Genomic DNA, 22937 nt, shown 5'->3' with positions numbered 1-22937 from the left:
CTATTGTATCGATTATCTCAATGTAAAGGGCCTTTCTTGCAACTTCAGGGTCTTGTTCTGTGTGACGACATTTACTTGGAGTTCCATCATCTTCATGGTGGTAAACTACAGTTTCTATCCTTATAGAATCCCAAAATTTTCTGAGATTTTGGATATGTCTTTTTTGTTTCTGTAATTTTTTCACAGCAATGCTGAATATCTAAAGATTTGAACTGTAGTATATTGAAAAGTATGTCAGTGTAGCTGAATATCTTACTGAAAATAACTAATAACAGTGATGTCTCAAAACTGGTCAGAAATGTAAGGAAGCCTTGTGCAGTAACAACTGTTACACTGTCCCAGGTAGAACTGTCTTCTAATATGTCTTGAAAAAATCCAATGAATTCATCCCTATGTTCCTTTACAGTCTGAATAAGACGCGGTGTGAAATTCCATCTAGTTGGAGCATGTCTAGGCATTTTCTTTGAGGTATATTCCTTAAGCCGTTGTTCTTTTGGATGATTTACTGAAGAAAGAACCCTAACCAGTTAAAGTCTGTAAAAATATTCTGCTCTCTTTCAAACACGTAAGTGATTGGGGCAAGATTAAATTTAATTTATGACAAACAGTGCACAAATATTGCCTTAGAATATTTTTCAAGAAATTTAGTTCTCAGACCATTTGTGTGACCAGCCATGACAGCAGCTCCATCGAACGTTTGAGCAACGAGCTTGTTGCTTATGTCATACTCAGTGGCTATACTTTGGACATGTTCGAATAAACCACTAGCAGATCTATCATTGCTTACATCAGTAAAACATATGAATCTTTCATTAATCTCACCATTCTCTGAATCAACATACCTAAGAGTGGTTGAAAGCTGGGATGCATTCATAATGTCTGAAATTTCGTCTAGCATGATTGCAACAAATGACGTTTTTGAAAGTTCTTGTTTTATGTTATCCATAACAACATCACTTACAGCGAGACTCAAATCATTCTGTATTCGATTTGAAGTTCCGCGGAACGTGGCAGAAGTTTCCAGATGATGGCTGAGGGTTAAGTCATATTTTGCAAGGTAATTGAGCGCACCTAAATATACTCCTTTGTTAACTGCCTCTTCTGACTCACAATGACCACGAAATGGCAATTCATGTATGGCTAGAAAATAGATTGTATCAATTAACCTCTTCAATATTTCCCTGTTCTTTCGCATCATTTCATTGTGTTGCTCGACAGTGACATGAAGTTGTGAATCTGACTGTACATCTATTCGAGATGATCCAAATGACTTAAATTGTAAAACACTAAAAATATGTGCCTGTGACTTTTCATGTTTATTAATGGCATTGTGCAGATTTTTCAGATTATCATAACCATTATTTTTAGACCAAACTGTTTCTTCTTTAGAAAACATAAGACAGGGCCAGTGAAAGAGTTTATTTAATTTCGCACTTCCTGCAATCCACTGAGTTGGACGCTTGAAAATATCGAGTATATTCTTTTCCTTTGTCTTTATGAGCTGCAAAAAGCGTTGGCATTTCAGGACATGATCAATCACTTAGTATTATGTTTAATTTTTCTTCTAAAGAATGTAATCGAAATGTGTGTTTCAATAATTGTTCAATAGGACATAATGAATCACCCATTCTTAATCAATACCGTATTTAGCTTATACACAGAAAACTACGACATAAATTGTCACTCACAAAGAAACAAAATCTTCAAATAACTGAAAGATCCTGAACACTATCTCAATTGACAAACAAATCTCATGTTTCACACACACTGCCAAATTCTACATTGGTATTCTTCTGCAGGAAGTCAAGTCTGGACAAGCGATAATCCCAGCGCTTATTCTTGCTGTGTACTGGCGTATAGGCAATACAGTGGTATACGAGGAAATTTTCCATCCTTATCTACTGTCTGCGCATGCACCAGCACTGTAAAATGAGGCTTCAGGCAAGCTGTGAACGAAGAGCTGCCTTACTGCAGAAATGTAGTTAATCCAGAACACTTATATATAAAGTGCAGAATACACTTTATTAAAAAATGTTCATCTATAAGCTGAATGAGATAAAATTGATACATTAATTTGAAGTGTGTCTACTAGGGTATGCGGCGCTTACCCCACTTGCCCTAAATGCACGCCCCTGGTATAAACCCAGATTGCTGTTTTGAAAACAAGTTGTTGGATTCAAGGAACCAATTGTGACGTGCAGCAATCATTCTTTCCATATTTTCCATATCTGGCTTGTAAGAGAAATAGGTGTGTAGTTATTAATATTAGATGAAGTTTTACCTTTCTTCAAAATGGGTATAATACTGGTAATGATTTTCTTTTTCAGTTAGCAGATGCTGGTACTGTAAAACTTGTCTCCAAGGTTCTTGATAAATTCTGAATGAATTAAATCTGGACCAGAGACTTCATTGCATTTAAGAGTCCCAATAGCTGCATCTAGTTCATGGATTGTGAAACTAACAACAAACACTTCTCTTGTGTTTCATGTAAACACACCTCTTTTGCTCATCTTGATATTTTTTCATGTTTTTTTCTAACTTTTTGTGAGTTGTTGTGATTCTATATATTATTGTATATGTACTTAAAAAGGCGTTTGCAATAACCTGGGGGTCTGTTAGTTGTGTATTTTTGTAAATTATAAGTGAATTACTTGGTGGATTACTCTTTGTGATATTAGATATAAATTCGGGTAAGCTTTTATACCATCTTTTCTATACCGGTAGTCCATTTTAGAGATAAAATTGTTAAAACATTGCCTACAAGGGCGCACCCACGGGGGGGGGGGTCCATCGGGCCCGGACCCCCCCCCCCCCAAAGTTGTAACATTACTACTGAATTTTTAAGCGTTGATAGCATATAATTCCGTTTACTCTAATTTCACCGAAATGATTCACGTCCATGTACAGTACGTAACACTTCTGATTTTTCCTGCTAGCCAAGTCCATCTAATGGCATCCTACTATAATCGTTGGTAGCTAGAGCTCTCTGCTGCTGAAAACGTAGCCGAGTGCCATCAGCCAACAAAGAATGCACAATTCTGTACTCGCTGTGTTCCAACCATCACGTTGTCATCACTTCTTAGCAGATTGAGTTCAATGTTGCCAAAGTATCTATCATTGATTATAATAAGTATTGGCGGTATTTGACTGGTCTGTGTTTGATTTTCCAAGTATTTGTGTCTTGAAGAATTATTAATGTGAAGTTGTGAAAACTGTTATGTGATATATTAACTTAATAGTAGTATTAGCACAAGTGCTCACAATGCAAAAACATAAAATTACCAGTTTTTTCAGCTCGGTTCCATCAAAGGTGGCTAAGTGCAATATTGAGACTGTACCTAACCTACAACCAACGAGTTAGAAAGAGAAAGATATAGAGTGGTCATTGCCCCGCCATGTTTGAAGAAAATTGAACGACCGTTGGTAATGAACTTATGCGCCCAAAACAAAGTGGGCGTTGTGATAACTGACATTAGAATCGTCAGCTGTCTTAATTTCGTTTGCATAAATCAGTTAAACTGAAGTGGAAAAACCTAGTATTTCGTCAAATACGTGATAGGAACTTAATCTAAACTTATGTACGCTAAATTTAAAACACTTGAGCTATTCCTAGAAGGAATGCTTAAAAGAATAACCTAAGCAAATTTGTCATGTAGTATGACAAGAAGTCCTAGCAAATATACTGAAGAAAATGTTAATATTCCTAGGTTCTTTTAAATGCGACCTGCAACATTGCCTATAAAATGAACGAGTATGATTCGGATGATTTTATTAAGTTGTTTTCCCAGTCTCTACACGTTGCAAAACTATTTACTATACCATAAGATATAGAATGAAAGTAGGCCCTATCTGTAGTAAACAACCTTTACCTCCAAGCTTATAACGTGGGTGAAACATGACAAAACACACTTTCAGTTTTTTTGTTACAGTAAAGTATAATTATTATCGAAATGTGAACGTGAGGCCAACAGCCGGCTGGTCTGTCTGAGCCTTTCAAGGGCTGTGGCACCACAGATAATTATTAGTGTATAATTGAGCACCCACGTACAATAATGGGGTAAGTAGTTACGAAATATATTCATACTTACCCCATTATTGCACGTGGGTGCTCAATTATGTTCTTTCATGTCCTTCCAGTCAAAATACTAACAACAATACGACCTACCCCAGAGTTTTGCGTTATTTTGGATGCGAGTGTCGAAATACAATTTTAATATTTGATTGCTATTACTAGGTTTGAAACGGAATTGCAGCGGTTTTATCCATATTTAGTTTAACTTTATTACTAGTGAATCATTTATTTGATTAATCGTTTGTCTTCGAAATAGGCCTAACTTCTTATAAGCTACAGCTCATCGTCTTCTTGTATAAGCAGTAAGGACAGAAGGAGCAGAAATAAAGGATGCCGGTGTCGAAATACAGTTTTAATATTGTATTGCTATTTGTTTTTCACTGGGTCTGAAACGGAATTGTATTGGTTTTATCCGTATTTAGTTTAAGTACATTACCAGTGAACCATTTATTTTGTTTATGCCGGGCATTGTTACACATTTAAGCATGAAAAAAAAATGCTGCTAATTAACAAAACTATGGACTTAACTTCATAAATTTACATGAAATATGATATATCAGTTGTGTTTTTCCTTTTGACATTGCAGTTATATGCAGCACACACAACAGGCATGTTTTTTCTTCGTTTTTTTTGTACTTCTTACCTCTGTTATACAACATTGTAAGCAGACGAATTTTTACAAAGGTGGGCGCTTAGCTCAGATCTGCCGTGTTTCGCGGTGGCACCGCAAAGAGCGCTGTACAGGACAACATGGCCACTCTATAGTCTTCTCTTTCTAACTCGTTGCCTACAACATGATGCCAATATAGGTATTCTTGAACCGTCTGCATCTCATCATCAACCCCAACATCGGTATTACTGAATGTGGACTCTAGTGGTAAAGATATAAGTTCTTTTGTTAACAGAGTACTTTCATCAAGGGAGAAATTTGAGACACTAAATTCCATTTGGGTGCCGAATGAGAATTTCAAGTTCCCAGTAAAACCAGTTGGAAAGAAAAAAAAAAAACCTCAGTTTCCAAAAGAGATGGCTCCAACGATGGAAGTGGTTAGCTTATTCAGACAAACAAAACGGTGCATTTTGTAAATACTGTGTTTTGTTTGCACCTCAAGAGGTTGGAATGCACGAAGCTACACCAACAGGAAGGTTAGTGAATCAGCCATTTGACAATTGGAAACATGCATGTGAAACATTTAACAGGCATGAAAAGTTACAGTATCACCTGAATTCTGTGGATACTTACACTAAATTAAAATCTATCGAACAAGGTAACGAATTGCCAGTTTCTTTGCAGATTGATAAAGCATGAAGAGAGCAAGGGAATGTAAATGTTCAAAGGATACTCCCGATAATTAAAACCGTTATATTTTGTGGCCGCCAAGGCATACCATTACGTGGGCATAAGGACTTCGGTCCCTTTGATTTGGAAAATCCACCAAATCATAATGAGGGAAATTTTAGAGCTTTGTTAAGGGAGCGTGTTGATGCAGGAGATGATAACTTAAAGAGCCATCTATTAGTCTGTGGAAAAAATGCAAGTTACATAAGCTGGAAGACACAAAATGAAATTATATCAGCCTGTAACTATATTATTCGTAGCCAAATAGTAGTGAGAGTGACTGAGGCAAGATGTTTTGCTATCTTAGCTGATGAAAGTGTAGATGTCAGTGGGACTGAACAGTTTTCTCTGTCAGTACGTTTCCTTGAAAATGATAGCATCAGAGAAGAATTCCTACAGTTTATTCCAGTTTCTGAGACAACTGGAATAAATTTGGCTAGAACAATTCTTGAGAGCCTCACTCGATTTAATGTTGATTTGAAATATATGAGAGGGCAAGGATATGATGGTGCAAGTGCAATGAGTGGACAGTTTCAAGGTGCCCAGGCCTTTATTCTTAAAGAATGCCCTGCCGCTTTATATGTCCATTGTGCTTCTCACAGTTTGAACCTCGCCATATCAGATGCATGTTGTGTTCCAGAAATCAGGAATTGCATTGGCATTGTAGGTAAAGTGTGTGAATTTTTCAACACTCCCAAAAGGCAAGCTGTATTAATAAATAGTATAAAAGAGCTTTGTCCTGAAAATAAAAGAAGCAAACTCGTCCAAATGTGTGCTACTAGATGGATAGAAAGACATGACTCTGTGATGGTATTAATGGAACTGATGGATGCTGTCCTCCCTGCATTGAAAACCATTTCTTTGTGGACTGACAAGGATGTATCTTCCAAAGCCGATATGCTGAATTCTTCAGTGACCAAGCCTGCATTCCTAATTTCCCTTCACGTAATCAAGAAGCTCTTCTGTGTAACAAAAACCTTAAGTGAATACCTTCAGAAGACAGATATGAATTTGGAAAAAGCACTTAACCATGTAGAAAATGTTTTAGAAGTGTTACAAGAGGTTAGTGATGCAGCAAAAGACCAGTTTAAATCTATATTCTCGACGGTTTCTACTCAGCTGTCGTCACTTGGAGAGGAAATTAGAATCCGTCGATGTGCATCTGGACAACATTCACAATTCCGCAGCAATGTTCCTGCTGATAATGCTGAGGAATATTACAGGAGGACTGTATTTTTGCCATTCCTATCTAATATGCAGTCTCAGATAAAAATAAGATTTGCTAAACATAACATTTTGACAAAATTTTTGCGTCTGATCAAGGAAGATGGGGTTGCTAGTGATTTTATAGTTCTGGCCAAGTTTTATTCTCAAGTAGATACTAATTTTTGTGTCCAAGATGAGGAATTGGTATGTGAATTTGAACTCTGGAACACATTTTGTAAAGGAAAACAGTACAAGTCAGTGTGGGAAATGTAGCCTATATTGCATGTGAATATGATTTCTATCCTCATGTGAAAGAGCTGTTGAAGATTTTATTAACATTGCCAGTGTCCACAAGTACAAGTGAAAGGTCGTTTTCGACTCTTAAGAGATTAAAGTCATACCTGAGAAACACCATGGGAAATGATCATCTAAATGGTCTTGCTTTGCTAAACATCCATCATGATATCACAGTTTCTCCACAAGATGTGGTTACTGCACTAAAGATAAAGCCAAGAAGACTGGATTTTGTTTTGTAAAAAGAAATTGAAAGAGGTATGTTTGTGTGTATATGTGTGTGTGCGTGCATTTATGTAACTTGACGTTCTTTCATTGGACCCCCCCCCCCCCCAAGAGAAATTCCTGGGTGTGCCCCTGGCTGAGAGTACTTCTTTCTTAAATGTGGCCACTTTACAAGTTTCCAGTCTATAAAATTGTCTCTATTACTGTTCTCTTCTGCTTGTTTTCTGGCTGAATCACGAGCTACTTTTGATGTCATTGATTCTGGTTCACGTTAACATTTTGTTTAAAAAACTTAAAATTGTTTAAACACACGTTAAAAGTGTTAAAATTTTTTAAGAAGGTTATGTACCTTAGACAGACGGCCCGTTTTGATGCCGGTTCTGTATCATCTTCAGTATCCTACGAACTACTGATGTTCCTGTTGATCTTGCATACTGCCATTTGCATTCGTCAGTTATAGGTGTGGGGGTGAGTTGCTCCTATGGTGGGGGTGTTTGTTTGTGTGCTATGTATCATGATGTCGAATAATGTGTGGGTATTGAACTGTAATTGTGTATTAAGTATATGTTGTGGGTGTGTTATTGTATGTTTGTATATTTCGTATTGTTCTAAGATGTTTAACTGTGGACTTTTTGGTGTGATGTGTAGAATTTCCATATCTGTTTCTATATTATTGTAGTCATGATTATTGTTGATAATATGTTCTGCGTAATTTGATGTGATGTATGGTTTGGTTATATCTTTAATGTGTTCTTTATATCTTGTTTGAAAGGTTCTTCCTGTCTGTCCTATGTAAAAATGTGGGCAACTATTGCATTTTAGTTTCTAAACCCCAGTTGAATTATATTTATTTGAATGTTTGATGTGATTATTTAGATATTTCTGTGTTGTGTTATTTGTTTTGTATGCTATCTAGTATTTTAGTTTTCTGAATGAAATTGCAATTTTGTAAGTATTGGTTGTGATATGTTAATGTTATTTATTTATTCTCACGTGGTGTTTGTGTTGGTTTGTTCTGTTTTTGTTTTGACTTTTTTATTAGTGTGTCTATCATGTTAGAGTTATACCCATTGTCTTGTGCTATATATTTTATTGTGTTTATTTCTTCAGTATTGTTGTCATTGTTCATTGGTATGTTAATTAATCTGTGTGTCTTTGTACGGAAAACTGCATGTTTATGTTGTATGGGATGGTTAGACGAATTGTGTATGTGTGTTGCAGTTGTGGTGGGCTTCCTGTATATTTTGAATTCATGTCTATTATTTGTTTTGGTTATGGTGATGTCTAAGAAATTTATAGCTTGGTTACGTTCTGTTTCTATTGTATACATTAATTTGGGATGTATTTTGTTGAGTTGTTGATGTAGGTTTTCTATTTGTCTTTTGTTTCCATTATATAGGGCTATTATGTTACCTACATATCGATGCCAGTACATTATTCTCTCTGCGTGTTTGTTGTTGTCAGTGTTTAGTATGTGTGTTTGTTCTATATTATGAATAAAGATTTCAGATAATATACTTGATATAGGTGAACCCATTGGTAATCCTTCAGTTTGTGTATAATATTTATTGTTATGTGTGAAATAATTTTGTTTTGTATTAATCTTTTTTTTAATGTTTCTTCCCTTTAGATCCCAAAGCAAGCAAAGAGCTAGTGGCATACTAGTTGGCATCAAAAGAGGAATACGGTAACTTTAACCTTCAACATTATTAAACAAATGACTGAGGAAGACAAATCTGAAGTAACGAATATATTATGCAAATCTGGGTTTCAGGTAGAAGCTCCCTGTTGTAGAAGTGTCATTTGCAGAATTTGATAACAAATGAGTTCCATCAATTCATACCCTTCCAATTATTGCATTTATACTGGTAACGATAGAGTTATAAATTCTTAACAGTGAGTAGTTTCAATACTAATGTAGTAAAGTCACAAGAAGTATTTCCTTGATGTGCAATATTTCACGAGAATAAAATAAAATTCTCATAGTAACAGCTAAAATGCCTTGTCCATACTAGTTAAGTATTTAAAATGGAGCACGATTATGTACAGAAAAAGCACTGTTTAATAATGTAATTGAAAAAAAAATTAAAGAAACATTTGATATTATCAAAACTTCTGCATTTGTGTCTGACTTTATATTTCCTTATAATATGATTGCATAATTACTCTAGTCCAGTAAATCAGTCAGCTCTGTTACACCATTCTGTTCCTATGGGTACACAGTTGAAAAAGAAATCCACCAATGTCAGCACAAGCCAAGATGATGCACAAAAAACCATCTTGATTGTACTGCTATGTTCACCCATTTTGATTTGTTTGTGTGTCATACTCTTGCTTTATGTTTTAGTCTAAGCATTAATTTTTACTCTGTCAGATCTGTTAGTGTTGTGTTTTCCACAAATAACAAGATATAAAGTCAAGATCAAGAGGACATAATAGTACACGTGTGCAGTAGTTAAGTTGCTATTTTGGAGATTTTTAAGCCAAAAAAAAAAAACTTTAGGTTCGCACATGCTTATTTGCTTTGTCATGTCTGTTACCTGTCAGATCTGTTACTCCATGTCATGTCTGTTACATCATTCAAAACAGAGCCTCAATTTTTTTCTAATTATCTATCATTAAAGAAATTAAAGCTCAAATATCTTCGCCTTAAGGGCAATCTACTAAGATAATTGTTACTGAAAGAATGGTTCAGAGACTTGAAAGCATATAAATGTCCTACTAATCGGTTGCTAGCCGAGGAGTAGTAAGTTCAGTGGTGGGGTTGCCACCTTATAGCCTTTGGACCGGCTTTGGGACTCCGTTCCAGACTCCCAAGACAAATTCTCCACTATATACCACATGGAAGACGATCTTTGGGACGCCCCCTGAAAAGATGGACAGAGACCATAACAGGCCACTAGGCCTAATACCTGCAATGACGATGATGATGACGATGATGATGATGTTGATGATGATGATGATGTTGATGATGATGATGATGATGATGGTTTCTGTTAATTACTGAACAAGTTATTATTTTATATTAGGTAAAAGATTTGATATTAAGATATTTAATATACTAATTGTTCATTTTTGATCTGAAGTTAGTTCTGTTACTATTCTAAGAACTATGCACTGTTTGAAGAATATCTGATATAAAAACAAAGGAATTCTATTTCTATAAAGATCCACTGTCTTGTCCCATAACACTCCTGACATTTCGTCGTGCCATCAAAGATTCATCGATGCTTGTAGAGAATGCTGTAAAGCAAGGTCAGTGTACAGTGGCTGATTACTATGGCAGAGACATTGCACTATATTAATACATGCAGAATATGCACTAAATAATACTTTAATTTTGACGTTCTCAATCATCCATTTGTTATACAAATTTCGCAAATGACCCAGAAATATATTGAAGTTCTTGAAAACAAAGAACTGTAATTGTTCAGCTGCAACATTGGCTTCCATTATTGCAAACATATCAATGTCTTTATCTATTAGAATTTTATGTATTTTAGTTTTCTTGGCTTGATTAAGGCCCCCAGCATTCCACTGTAAGACCTTCAGCTGAGGTAGAATTATATTGTGTTTTGTCTTCTTATGTGATGCTAAAATATTCCCCGTCCGGAGATCCGAATGAGGGGACTTTTTTACCTCCGAAATATTTTACTTCGGATTGTATTTGTCATTGGAGCATGTTGGATGGTCGTTTTTTTTCTATGTTCATTAAACATAGTTCAGGGGGTACCACGAGAAGGCGACCATCATCACCCCCAGAACACCAATATAGCGCGACATATTATTTTGGCAGAAGGCTAGCCTTGTTTCATACTGAGATGTAGTGAATTGATATCTCCTCTCTTGTCCCCTTCAAGCTTCCGAGTCAAGGTCGTAGCCATGCCTTTTTAGAGGTTTAGAGACTTCTGCCACAAATCTCGCACCAAACTCTGCATCCTGGAATGACTGTCAACAGTGAAGGATGTGAGTGAAAACCAAGTCTTACGATACATCATTATTGCAAACGTATAGACCTATTGTTACTAGGTATAATAACTCAATTTTTTTGGGTCTGCTAAGAATCAAAATCTATTAATTTGAGAAAAAAAAATTCCGGCACCTGGAATCGAACCCGGAACCTCTCAGCTGTGCGCGCTGAATGCTCTTTCCATCTGACCCACACCGGGACATGATCCATGGTGACGGCCGAACTTCTCTCATTGTATTATCAATAGCCTACTACCTGCAATTAAGACATTCAAGCCATGTATGCAGGAGCGCATATTTAAATGGCTTCATGGTCATTTTCAACAACAGTTCATGAGTTACCGTTAACATTGATATATACATATATATTTTTATATGAGGTCTCGCCATCCTCATTGAATAATCAATGGCTATAAGTAGCCATCAGAGGTCTGCATCGACGTTTTCGCTCGAGCGCTAAGTAGTTCATAGCATAATCGATAGGTAGCGCACATGCATGATGGGTAAAATTGTCATGAGCGATAAATCCTCGAACGGTATAAGCCGAGCGTTAGACATTCGTTCTTGTTACAGTGATGAACTGTGTAGTAACATCAAAGATGTTTATCATTTCAAAACTTTGCAGTGTTTAACTAACCTCTTCATAGTACAATTACAAAACTTGCATTAAAATGTAATATAAATATTGTAGGTAAATGTTCTTTTTTTTTTTTTTTTTTTCCACGCAGGAATGATTCTGTTTTTGCCATATCTGATAGATGTTATTGGATGTAAATGTAATTATTATAAACGGAGAACACAATCACGATAATGCAAGAACTGTATCAAGTTTTCTAGTAATAATAATAATAATAATAATAATAATAATAATAATAATAATCTCTAATAATTAGTGTATCAATCTTTGCGTCTGTAACAGTTGTGCAGCTTGATTATTCGTTTTATTATATTTTCTGTGACGTTATCTCTGTACTAATATTGTTATTAATCTACTGCTATATCAATAATATTTTGTAAAACGTTTCTACATTGTCGCAGTATATAGGCGGAACACTATGTATGGACCTATCAAATTATATATGTGGTAAATCAAATATTGAATAATTATGAATTAGCAATAATAACTGTATATCGAAGTTTTTCATACTATTTTATTGATAACTTCATGTTCCTGTTTTGGTACGTTCCACTGACTGTTCCATTAAACATTTGTCATAAACGCAGAAAATAAAGCCTTATTTTTACCGTGTGAGCAAAACATATGTGTATCTTATTTGTCGCCTTCCATACAAGATAAGACATGTTGGTGAGGTGACCTTGTACTGTGCTTCTATTTATTACGAGCGTATCACGACCGATCTTACCTCACTCAAGGGTGCGACACTCGACCGAGTTCAAGCGAGCGATTTAACTCCAATGCAGCATTCTGATAGCTATACTGTAAATATCTATTAATTTGAGAAAAATTCGTTCCAGCACCTGGAATCGATTCATTGATTATTCAATGAGGATGGCGAGACCTCATATAAGAATATATATGTACCGGTAGGCTATATGAGCCTCAAAAGCCTCTTAAGAGCTTAGTCACTGACAGATATTCCCCTCAGAATTTGTCATTTGAGCTCAGCACGTGGAACGGCCAGGCGCTACATGCCCAGCAGAGTAGGCGAACTGTCTGGTCTTGCCTAGGCTCTCTGCCCTGATCATGGAACCTGTATGTAGTTTCGAAACGTTAGAAATGTTAGCTCCAGGACATAGTGCAATATCCAAATCACATTCACCGTGAAAACCTAAAAAACACATATAATTTAAGGTTATATAGAAGGTCTAACTCCAAACTTGTTAGCAGAATTTTTGTAATGTGACATTGTTTATGCATTGCCAAGTAGAGACAAATGATACTTTGGAGAAATTGCATTAATGCGATCTAAAGCATAAATGAATTCAGAACTGTGTTTTGTACATGTCGAAATGGAAATTAAATAAAACTTGGTTTAATGTAACATAGTAGCAGCAGCAGTATCTATTGCCCAGACACTTGGAAGTTCTCCATTCACCTTCTAACTTTGCAGTATAATTTAGAGTCCGAATCCAAAAAATCTGATGCCAAAGCTGGACATTTTCGTAAATGTTCTTGATTCATCAAAGAGTCTTCTAGATTACACAGGATGCATTTTGGTGAACAAAAAATTTCAATTTTAAACAGGGTGCTGCAAACAGTCATGACCAGTTAGCATCCGAAATTTTGCTACTGAATCATGTCGAAAAGAATCAGATACCTTATATATTCTTTTTCAGTAAGTAATACTGACCAAGATTTATTATTGCTGTTTTCTTAAAATTTCTTCAGAATTTTCATTTGAAATTTAATTTTAATGTAACAACATGACTTAAAATACAGATTAGCCCAAAAAAAGTATACACTGTTTGTTTATAAATAACTTAAGAACAAATTCAGATAAAATTCTCATTTTCGGAGAAATTGTAGCTTAATGGATAGGTCGAAGAGGTGCTGTCGAGTACGCAGCACAGTCCCCAGACCTAACACCAATTTCTACATATGGGGGACCCTAAAGGATGTTGTTTATTGGGAAATGCCAGCTACACTGGATGTGCTACGAGAACAAATCAAAATTTAACGTCATGTGTAGCTATGACACTGGACACATTACGGAACTTAGTTCGTGGAGCAGTTCGGCGGCATCAATAGTGTTTGGATGCTGTTGGTGGTCACTTTGAACAATTTCATGAAAAACGAGAATTTTTTCTCAATTTGTTTCACTGTTTTAGGACCCCATCTTCTTTCATTCAGAGCAGAACTAAGTACAGATCTAATACTTTTCTTCTTAGGCATAATTGACAACTTATCCAACTAAATATAACAACTATAAATAAACAGAACACTACAACTATACTTATTTCACTATTTTTAGGTCTATGTAAATGTTTCTGTGTAAATGGAACACTCAGCAAACGAATATAAACCCTCAACACAAAACTAAACACTCAACTAACGATTATAAATGCACAAAACAAACCAAACAAGGCTGCAGGCCGAGTTTGATAACCAGTCTACTATTGTAATATGAAGTTACGACATGTGTACCGTACAAAGTTTCATCTGCTTTGATAAAAAAAATAATGTAAAATTGAATATTGTCTAAATGTAAAATTTTTATTGCCTGCTATATACATTTGCTTTGTAGGTGATCGATTCATATAGAGGGCCTTGTACGAGAAACATTTGAAGCTATATACATTTGCTTTGTAGGTGATCGATTCATATAGAGGGCCATGTACAAGAAACATTTGAAGAATGTTATTATTGTCGGTACTGTCACCATGACTATTTATAAATATAAGTGTCAATGGTATTGCATTAACAGCTGTACTGATTTATTAATTCCAACAAAATCGCGACAGAGGTATGAAGAGGAATATAAGAAGTTTTAAGAGTGTGTAAAAAAAAAGTAGAGAATATTTCTGAAAAGTTTATGCTTGAATATTGTTAAATGAAAAGTGAAAAGAAGAAATCAAGTTCTCTGTGGATTCATTATTCTATGCTGCGGTGTACGGTATCACTGAAGAAAAACGTGGACATCAATCAGTAAGTTTGACACAATAATTGTTAGCTTTTTAAAGCAAAAAAGTGAATTGTGAAAATGTTACCATTAATGTGTATAACAAATAAAAAGCTTACAAGGACAAGGATCCTGCTGATCCAATGTTGCACTCGGGCATGGGTTCAATTCCAGCTTGTGCTCATTACTGGTAGTTTTTCCGAGGTTTTCTCCAACCATAAGACGAATGCGAATGTCAGGTAATCTATGACGAACCCTCAGCCTCATCTTCCCAAATACCATCACGCTATTACCAATACAATCAATGCCAAATATCCTAGTAGTTAATACAGGGTCGTTAAATAACCAACTAAAAAAATTGCAGAGAGCAATCAGAGTAGTATAATGAAGCATTAATGGTTGAAGTGTTGATCAAAACTTTTTAGTGGTTGTGGTAGCAGTATGTGTAAGAAAAGTAAATAGTTGGTGTACTATGGTTGATGTTTAAGAAAGTGCGAAGTTAATACAGTGCTAATAGTACCTCCATCCATGCCAACAACTCTGCTACAGAAAAGAATAATAAAGTTATGCCTTAATAAACTCTTGATAACCCTTCAGAACTGTTGTATTCAGGATTTAAAGTATTTGACTTCCATTAAATTTATAACAATGTATTATTGAATTTCGTACATAAAAACCGAAATATATTTAATTTATATTCACATAAATCAGTGATGTCAATTGATGCCCATAGGAGCAAGCGCGTGCTTTAGAGCTCAGGAGAGCCTGTTCAGGGATGGTCAGCACTGATTCAATAGATAAAGGGAAGAGAACTTATTAAAACTGTATCCATGTTAAATTTTAGATTTGTCTGGAAGTATTGCATTATAAGAATGTAAGTTTTAATTTTAATGTTCATTTTTCACAAGTTTGATTTTTTTGTTCAAAAGAAATATTTTCTCAACTTTCTTTATAGACAAGTGAAATTTTCAGATACAGGCCTATTTATTTAGTAGCCTTACAGAATGTTTTCGTTAATTTAATATACCGTAAATGCATATTACTGAAGATAGTGTATTGAAAGTTTTGAAAATATTCGCATGGAAATGAATGACTAACAAAGCAACTACTGTTACATCATAAGCAAAAGATACATCCCCATGTGTTGTAAAAATGTCATCTCTATAGCTTCAGCACATTTCGAGAAAATAATTTAATATTCTGATGATAGGAAGTTGCTCACCAATATCACCTTAAAAGCATAATGTGATAAGAGTTTTGTTATGGAATATTAGTTACACTTAAAACATATACAGCAGCTAGGTAACTTTGCTTTGTACTGTAATATTTTCTTGATTAGTTGATTGATTATTTTTATAGGGCTAAAGGTATCATCAATATCAATTACAACTTGTCATGTCATACTCAATCTCTTTTTTTGGGATATTTAGTACAGTATAGTTGTACTACTATGGAATTTATGTGAATATTCCTTCTTAACTCTTAATTATGTTATTAACATTTAAAAACAACTGCAATATTAAGAAATTGGTATTAGTACTTTTGTTTTACAGACAATATAGATAATATCAAACAGAAAGAAACCATATAAAAATAACGACATAAAATGTCACGTTCCGTTTGAAGTTTGTGCACCACTGTTTTCTTAATCCTACAGGCTGCTTACTCATATACACAACCCTTCCTCTTTCCATACTTAGCGCTTGATGCCCGCGCATGATGTCAAGGTCAGAAAAATGCGCTTGCTTTGACATCACTGACATAAATATAAAACCAAAAGATCAGAAAACATATATTATGCTTAACAGAACCTAAATGTATCATAACTGTAGCATATAATCACAGTAGCAATTTCGGTGCAAGGCTTTATAACATGGTAACTTAATAGCTAAATTCCCAAATATACACTATCTACAAAAAAGTAATTGGGCACTATTTTTGCCCCTTTAGATCCTCGTGGTACCACCTCTTGTTGCTATAACAGCAGCCACCCTTTCAGGCATGTTTTCCACTAGTTTGTGTGGGATATCCACTGGAATGCGTCGCCATTCCTCTTGCAATATGGCACTCAGTTGGACAATGGAAGTTGGCCGAATTTCCCGAAACCTCAATCGCCGGTCCAATTCGTCTTAAAGGTGCTCAATGTGATTGAGATCAGGACTCTGTGCAGGCCAGTTCAACTGGTCACCTTATTGTCTGCATACCACTGCACAGTAGAAACATGACTTCTAGCAATTACTTTTTGGTAGATAGTGTACAATTTACTAATGCTCCTTATTTTAAAAAATCAATTAAAAATTCCTGTCTAGAGAGAAAATTTAAAGTTCAATTATTCTGATATGTTTTTCTTCTTCTTTTTTCTTTTTCTTTTTTCTTTTTCTTTTTTTACTTTTTACTCTGTTATTTAATAAAATATCTTAACATTATGTGGAATGCCCTCTGAGCACGAGTACGTAACTTACTCTTTCTGGGGATGCTAGAATGTTTTTATATAAAAAAGCAATATGTATCTTTGTTCTATGAGGGCTATTCATAAAGTAGCCATTTATTTTTTACAAACCTGTGAATGACGTTACAGAATTGGGTTAGAATACGTTTGAAATTGTACACTCAAATTTATTTTTCCACACATTTTCCAGTCACATTGAGACACTTGTCGTAGCATTTGACGAGCTTTGAAATTCCACAATCGTAGAATTCGGCCAACCTACGACGCTGATTCTCAACTCTTCGTCATTGTCAAAGCACTTCGAGCCAAGCCACGTCTTCATGTGCATGAAGAGATGGTAATCGCTAGGTACCAAATGTGGGCTATAGGGAGGGCGATCCAATACTTCCCAGTTGAACTCTTGCAGTTTGGTCGCAATATGACGTGCTGTATACGGCCGGGTGTTGTCATACAGGAAAATCACCCCAGAGCTCAACATTTGTTGTGACGTTTGTTTTAAATTGCGCTTTTCAAGTTTGTTAGTGTGTTACAGTAACGCTCAGCGTTAATTGTGGCATTCCTCTCCAAGAACTCCACTAGCAAAATTCCTTTTCTGTCCCAGAAGACAGTTGCCACAAGTTTCCTCGTGGAAAGTGTTTGACGACACTTTGTGGAATTTTTCAGGGAGTGAGTATGGCCCCACTGCATTGATTGAAGCTTTGTTTCTGCATTCACATACCGCACCCAAGTCTCATCTCCTTTCATAATCTGATCGAGAAAAGCATCACCTTCTCTTTCGTAATGCTCAAGAAAGGACAGTGCTGCTCCCATCGGCTGAGCCTTTTGTTCCTCAGAAAGGAGTTTAGGAACCCATCTGGCAGAAAGTTTCCAGTAGCCCAAATCTTCGGTAATCACTTTGTACACAAGAGTACGACTAATCTGTGGAAAATCCTCACTAAGCTCTGACATGGTAAACCTGCGGTTTACTCTAACCTTTTTGTCAACCAAACAAATCAGATCTGCATTCACGATACTCGGTCGAGGTTCTCTCTTCATCATGGACATTGGTTCGCCCATTTTTGAACATACGGCACCATCCAATTTTTAACAGTCTCCCGACTTCCGCATTTCTCTTCTCTTCAAACTTTTTCCTACCTTATTTTTGCATAATGTAAAAATTAATTGAAACATTTAATTTTTACGTGGTTGAAGGTGATTTATATGATGGATTCTCTTGTTCCAGAGATGCCCTGGAATGTGCAGCTAAGCTTATACAAAGAGTGTTTTCTGTTATGAACATTAAGTAATCAGATATATACATACATTCGTATATATGGTCTCGCATCCACATTGAATAATCAAGACTACTATTTTTTGTTAGTAGTCAACATGTAGATACCTATTAATTTTGAGAAAAATTCGTTCCAGCACCGGGAATCGAACCCAGGACGTCTCAACTCTGCGTGCTGAGCGCTCTTTCCAACTGAGCTATGCTGGGACACGATGCACGGTGCCAGCCGAACTCTCCTCATTATATCATCAATGGCCTACTACCTGCAATTTAGACATATACCGGTAAGTCATATATGCAGGAGCACATATTTAAATGACTTTATGGCCAATTTTAACAAGCTTGTTAACATTGATATATACCTATACTCACATATGAAGTCTCGCAATCCTCAGATGTTCGAAAAAGGAGCGCGACACTTTAATCAAATCAGAACTGCAAATCACAGTCAACTTCAGTTACTCATGTAGGAAATTTTTACAATTTGTTTGAAACTATTACACTAGATAAAATATCTCAAAATACTTTAATTTAAGCCTAACTGCCAAAATGTACAATAAAATTGTTTTTAGTGCCGCTAACTGAATTTAATAATTTTTCAATTTTTTATGTGAAATATTGTAGACCACTTAGTCTCCCATATTTTCTTCAAAAATAGTTGGCAACCCTAGCACCAACACTATTTCTACCCAAGTCTGAAATCAGAGTGAAAAGTCCATGTGCTTGTGTAATACTCATACATGTTTTCCATCTATTAGGAATATTCACAGTTTGCTGTATCTTCAAATGATTCTTTGGACATTCTGTAATATTCTGTGAATTTGTCTGGATGCTGTTCTAACTCCACCAATAAAACACTACAAGCACCATGATTTTCAACGTTTTGAACCAATGAATCCGAAACCTATGCCTTTATCTTCGCATTCTTATTATTGACAATAACAGAAGATCTCCATCTGATGACTCCACACTGAATGACTCATTAGATCAAATAACATGGCGTTATGTGTCACGCTCCATGTGCCATGCATCATGTTTCTTGCATCATCCGGTGTGTTAACATGCAGGGTCGAATATTTCGCCCTATATGCGTCATTTGGATCAAATGAAATAATTGATTCTGCGTCATTATTACTGTTTCTAATATCAGAAACGCCTGACTAAAATGAACCACACGCTGCACTATTTTCGGTAACTGCTGTTCACCACATTATTACACTCTGATGTACCTGGACTCGAACTGGGACAAGCTGGCTATGTTTGTTTTTTAAATAACACATATTTTTGCACTTTTTCTCACCATTTCCTCTCTTTTTATTGCCTTGTCTTTCTCGAGTTTCCGGTATTGTTGTTTAGTCAACTGTCCGAAGACAGGTCTGGAACCCACAAGTGACACCATCAAGGCATCACTCATAAGGCAACTAGGCCAGGAGATAATGGGGTAGGGTGACCAGTTCCTTTCCCCCTCCATTGCATACAACGCTAACTAGCTACATATTACACTAATGAGATTTTAGATGCAGTTCATCCTCTGACACATATCGTCAAATGAGATGTACTGTCTGGTAATAGATTTACATATCAGCCAGAACCTCAATAAGAGGTGTTTCTAGTATTGAGAACCACTGAGATTTTTCCGACTTTCACTCATTATAATGAATATTAAAATATAAATCACCTAGGTACAAAACAACTGCACCCTTTACCGTTTGAAATTAAACTGAACTCCCAAGCGTCCGGCTGATACAATGACTGGCGGTATTTTCTTTGAATTTAAGTCTGAATGGGGATTGCTGAGTGTTGATACTGGCTACTCTTATGACAGAGTTAGCGGCGTTCTCATCAGTTCATCACAAAGCTTGTGATTGCGAGCAACGAGATTTGCCTTCCTAACATATCACAATATAATACCATAAGTTCTTTAATGTTATTATGTGACACTCTCACAGTGAGAGGGCATAACACTTTTTCTGTGCGTTTTCTGACCATTAGTTAATGGAGAAAATGGTGTTAAAAGATAGAGAGAAAGACTCTGCGCTACACTACTACATTTCCAGAAAACTTTAATTTTCCTCTCTGAGTAAAGAACACGTCTGCTTGTCATGTGGTTCTGAAAATGGGTATATTTCCTGCTTTTGTTGTGTTTATTTAATTTGTGGGATAACGTAATAGTGTATTTGTGTATTACGCTGTGCTAAGTAGGCCTCCTTGAACTTATATTTTTGTAGTGAGTTATAGCGAGGCAATTACCACTTTGGCATCTGCCGAGTGCACAGGTAATGTGTCAGAAGTCTACAGGTAGGTGTTCTTATTTTCTACCAATATATAAAAGGTTAAGTAACACCATAAAACACTATTTTTAAAAATGAAGAGAGCCTGAAAATTCATATCCACATCTTGCCAATTGGACGTACTTGATGCTAGAAAAATTTGAGCTTTAATTGAGTGTAATCAGTGCAGTGCTTGACAAGGTCAGGAGAATTGAAGGAACTCTCTTAATATGGTAACAGGCATTGTGATGGATGAACATTACAGTACAATGTTGAGAACAATGTATACGGTAAACTGTAGAAAGAACTGTTTATAATAGCATTTGGACTTTGCTCTGTGTTATGGATGAACATTGCTACGTCTTTTAGCTAAAAATTTCCGGAAGATCTGGCATTCATCCTCTTCATGTTGCCTTGCTGCAGATGCCATCAGAATTTCAAATATGCCATATTGAGCCTCTATTCCTCGATTCTTCGCTTTTTAGACATGAAGGGCGGATATAAGGCGTATTGTCTTTATTATTGTTGTTCTTTCTGTTTCTTTTTTAGAAGCAATGGAAACCAGGAAAGTTCGAGGGGTCCACTCTGTATTATTCTATCTGTGGCATTTGAAGAGTCAACTTAAAAAAAAAAAACTTTTATTCATTTGGAACAACTGGATAATGCATACCATACAGCATATGCGAGCATATGCTCGCCATTGGGGCTCATGACAGGAAGAACTTGGCTCTGAGATCAAACTGCGCATGCACAGACTTCTCTTGTAGTGTCACCGTGATCCTTATCTGGATTTATTTTCGCGTGTACATTCCTAATCAAATGAAGTTCCCTTTGTACTCCAGTTACACATCTTGTATATACGAAGATTAGGTTTGGTTAGTTTAGGTTTTTATTAACCCATTAACGCCCAAATTATTTTTATTAAAAAAAAAACGAAAATAATATATCTATTTCATAAATTTCATCCATAAGATACCAGGAATATGTTTTGTTTATTCTGCCGTGCACCAAGTAGCTGAAAATCACCCGGTCTATAAATAGACCGCTGGGCACTTATGATATCTGCGTATTCATTTGCAATAAAGTAAATATATTTTTTTGTGTATTTAATGTAGTATAACCAGAAACATTTACACCAATATAAATAAATTTATTTATGACATTTTAGTATTTAATGCAACAATACAATGCTGCAGCAATAATGAAACATTTATTTTCGGAATGTCTGTCTTTACCGAGTGTGGTAAGGCTCAAAGCATTTTTGACAGAGGGTTTAATCACACTTCTTGCGGAATGTTACTGGTCTGCATTTACACCATTCCATCTGGCAGTGTTTCTGAGAGGGTCGTTTTGCCATGAAATGACCTCTACTATCTATCCTCATACCAAATTTCACTCATCGAGGTGATGGAATAGGGCACTCCATTCTCTTGCAGTTCGAAAACATCTAGAGATATTGAATTCAAGTAGGTCCAGGGAGTCTCGTCCATGTATTTCTCTGTAGACAATCCAACCATTTACTATAGCCATATCCAGCATTCTGACAAAGAGATCTCAGTACCACTTTTTTCCATGAATTGAAGTGGCATATTTCCCTGCTAACCAATCATGATGGTCCACTCCACCCATGTACTTACCGTATTTCTTGAGATTTTTCCGGAGTTTTCTCTCAACCCAATATAAGCAAATGCTGGGTAACTTTCGGTGCTGGACCCCGGACTCATTTCACTGGCATTATTATCTTCATCTCAAACAGACGCTAAATAACCTAAGATGTTGATAAAGTGTCATAAAATAACCTACTAAAAAAATATGACCTGTTGTTGCTGCACACTTATATTCTGTCTTATATTTCTGTCCCACCTGCTTGCAGAAGCCCCTACATCAAAGTTTGATCCTACAGGTACACATCTGTTGTCATCCCACTTCACGAACAGAATTTCACTATTAGTGTCAAATGTATAATCGCAGGACTCTCGTACTGCATTCTGTAGTAATTTCGTATCCTGAAGAGTAAAGGCATCCATTCTGTTTTCTCTCACAGTTTCTGTAATCCGGAAACCAAGATCCTGAAGGTGGAGCAAAAGGTCTCTACTTATAAAAAAAATTATCAAATTATGTGTCGTGAGCATGAGGATGTACAATGCAATCGAGCACATTCAGCACAACTCTGCTGCCTAAGACAAAGTCGTGCCTATTATTGACGTCATTTCAGCTGTGTCCTTACCAGAGATTTTTTACACAGGGAATAGAAAACCTCAA

At 35.9% G+C, this 22937-nt stretch overlaps 1 protein-coding gene across 7 annotated transcripts in view; it reads left to right on the top strand.

Annotated features, from left to right (window-relative positions):
* LOC138715408 (uncharacterized) overlaps positions 1–22937 on the top strand; it is an 86586-nt gene that overhangs the window by 29002 nt on the left and 34647 nt on the right. For 3 of the 7 annotated variants that reach the window (XR_011336298.1, XR_011336301.1, XM_069848270.1), the window contains 3 exons: positions 4978–5218; positions 8767–8823; positions 18543–18689. Coding sequence is in view for 1 of the 7 variants with exons in the window: in XM_069848270.1 (XP_069704371.1) it covers positions 5193–5218; positions 8767–8823; positions 18543–18689 (230 nt within the window). In the remaining 6 variants the exon portion in view is untranslated. Of the gene's footprint in view, positions 1–4977; positions 7170–8766; positions 8824–8910; positions 11103–14311; positions 14713–18542; positions 18690–22937 lie in introns of all 7 variants that reach the window. The other 4 variants (XR_011336296.1, XR_011336297.1, XR_011336299.1 and 1 more) reach the window with 4 other exon arrangements.

This window comes from Periplaneta americana, chromosome 15 (genome assembly GCF_040183065.1).
Source record: "Periplaneta americana isolate PAMFEO1 chromosome 15, P.americana_PAMFEO1_priV1, whole genome shotgun sequence".
In the NCBI taxonomy this organism is placed as follows: Eukaryota; Metazoa; Arthropoda; class Insecta; order Blattodea; family Blattidae; genus Periplaneta; species Periplaneta americana.
Note: the sequence above shows the minus strand (reverse complement) of the source record. Positions and strands in the feature narration are given on the sequence as shown.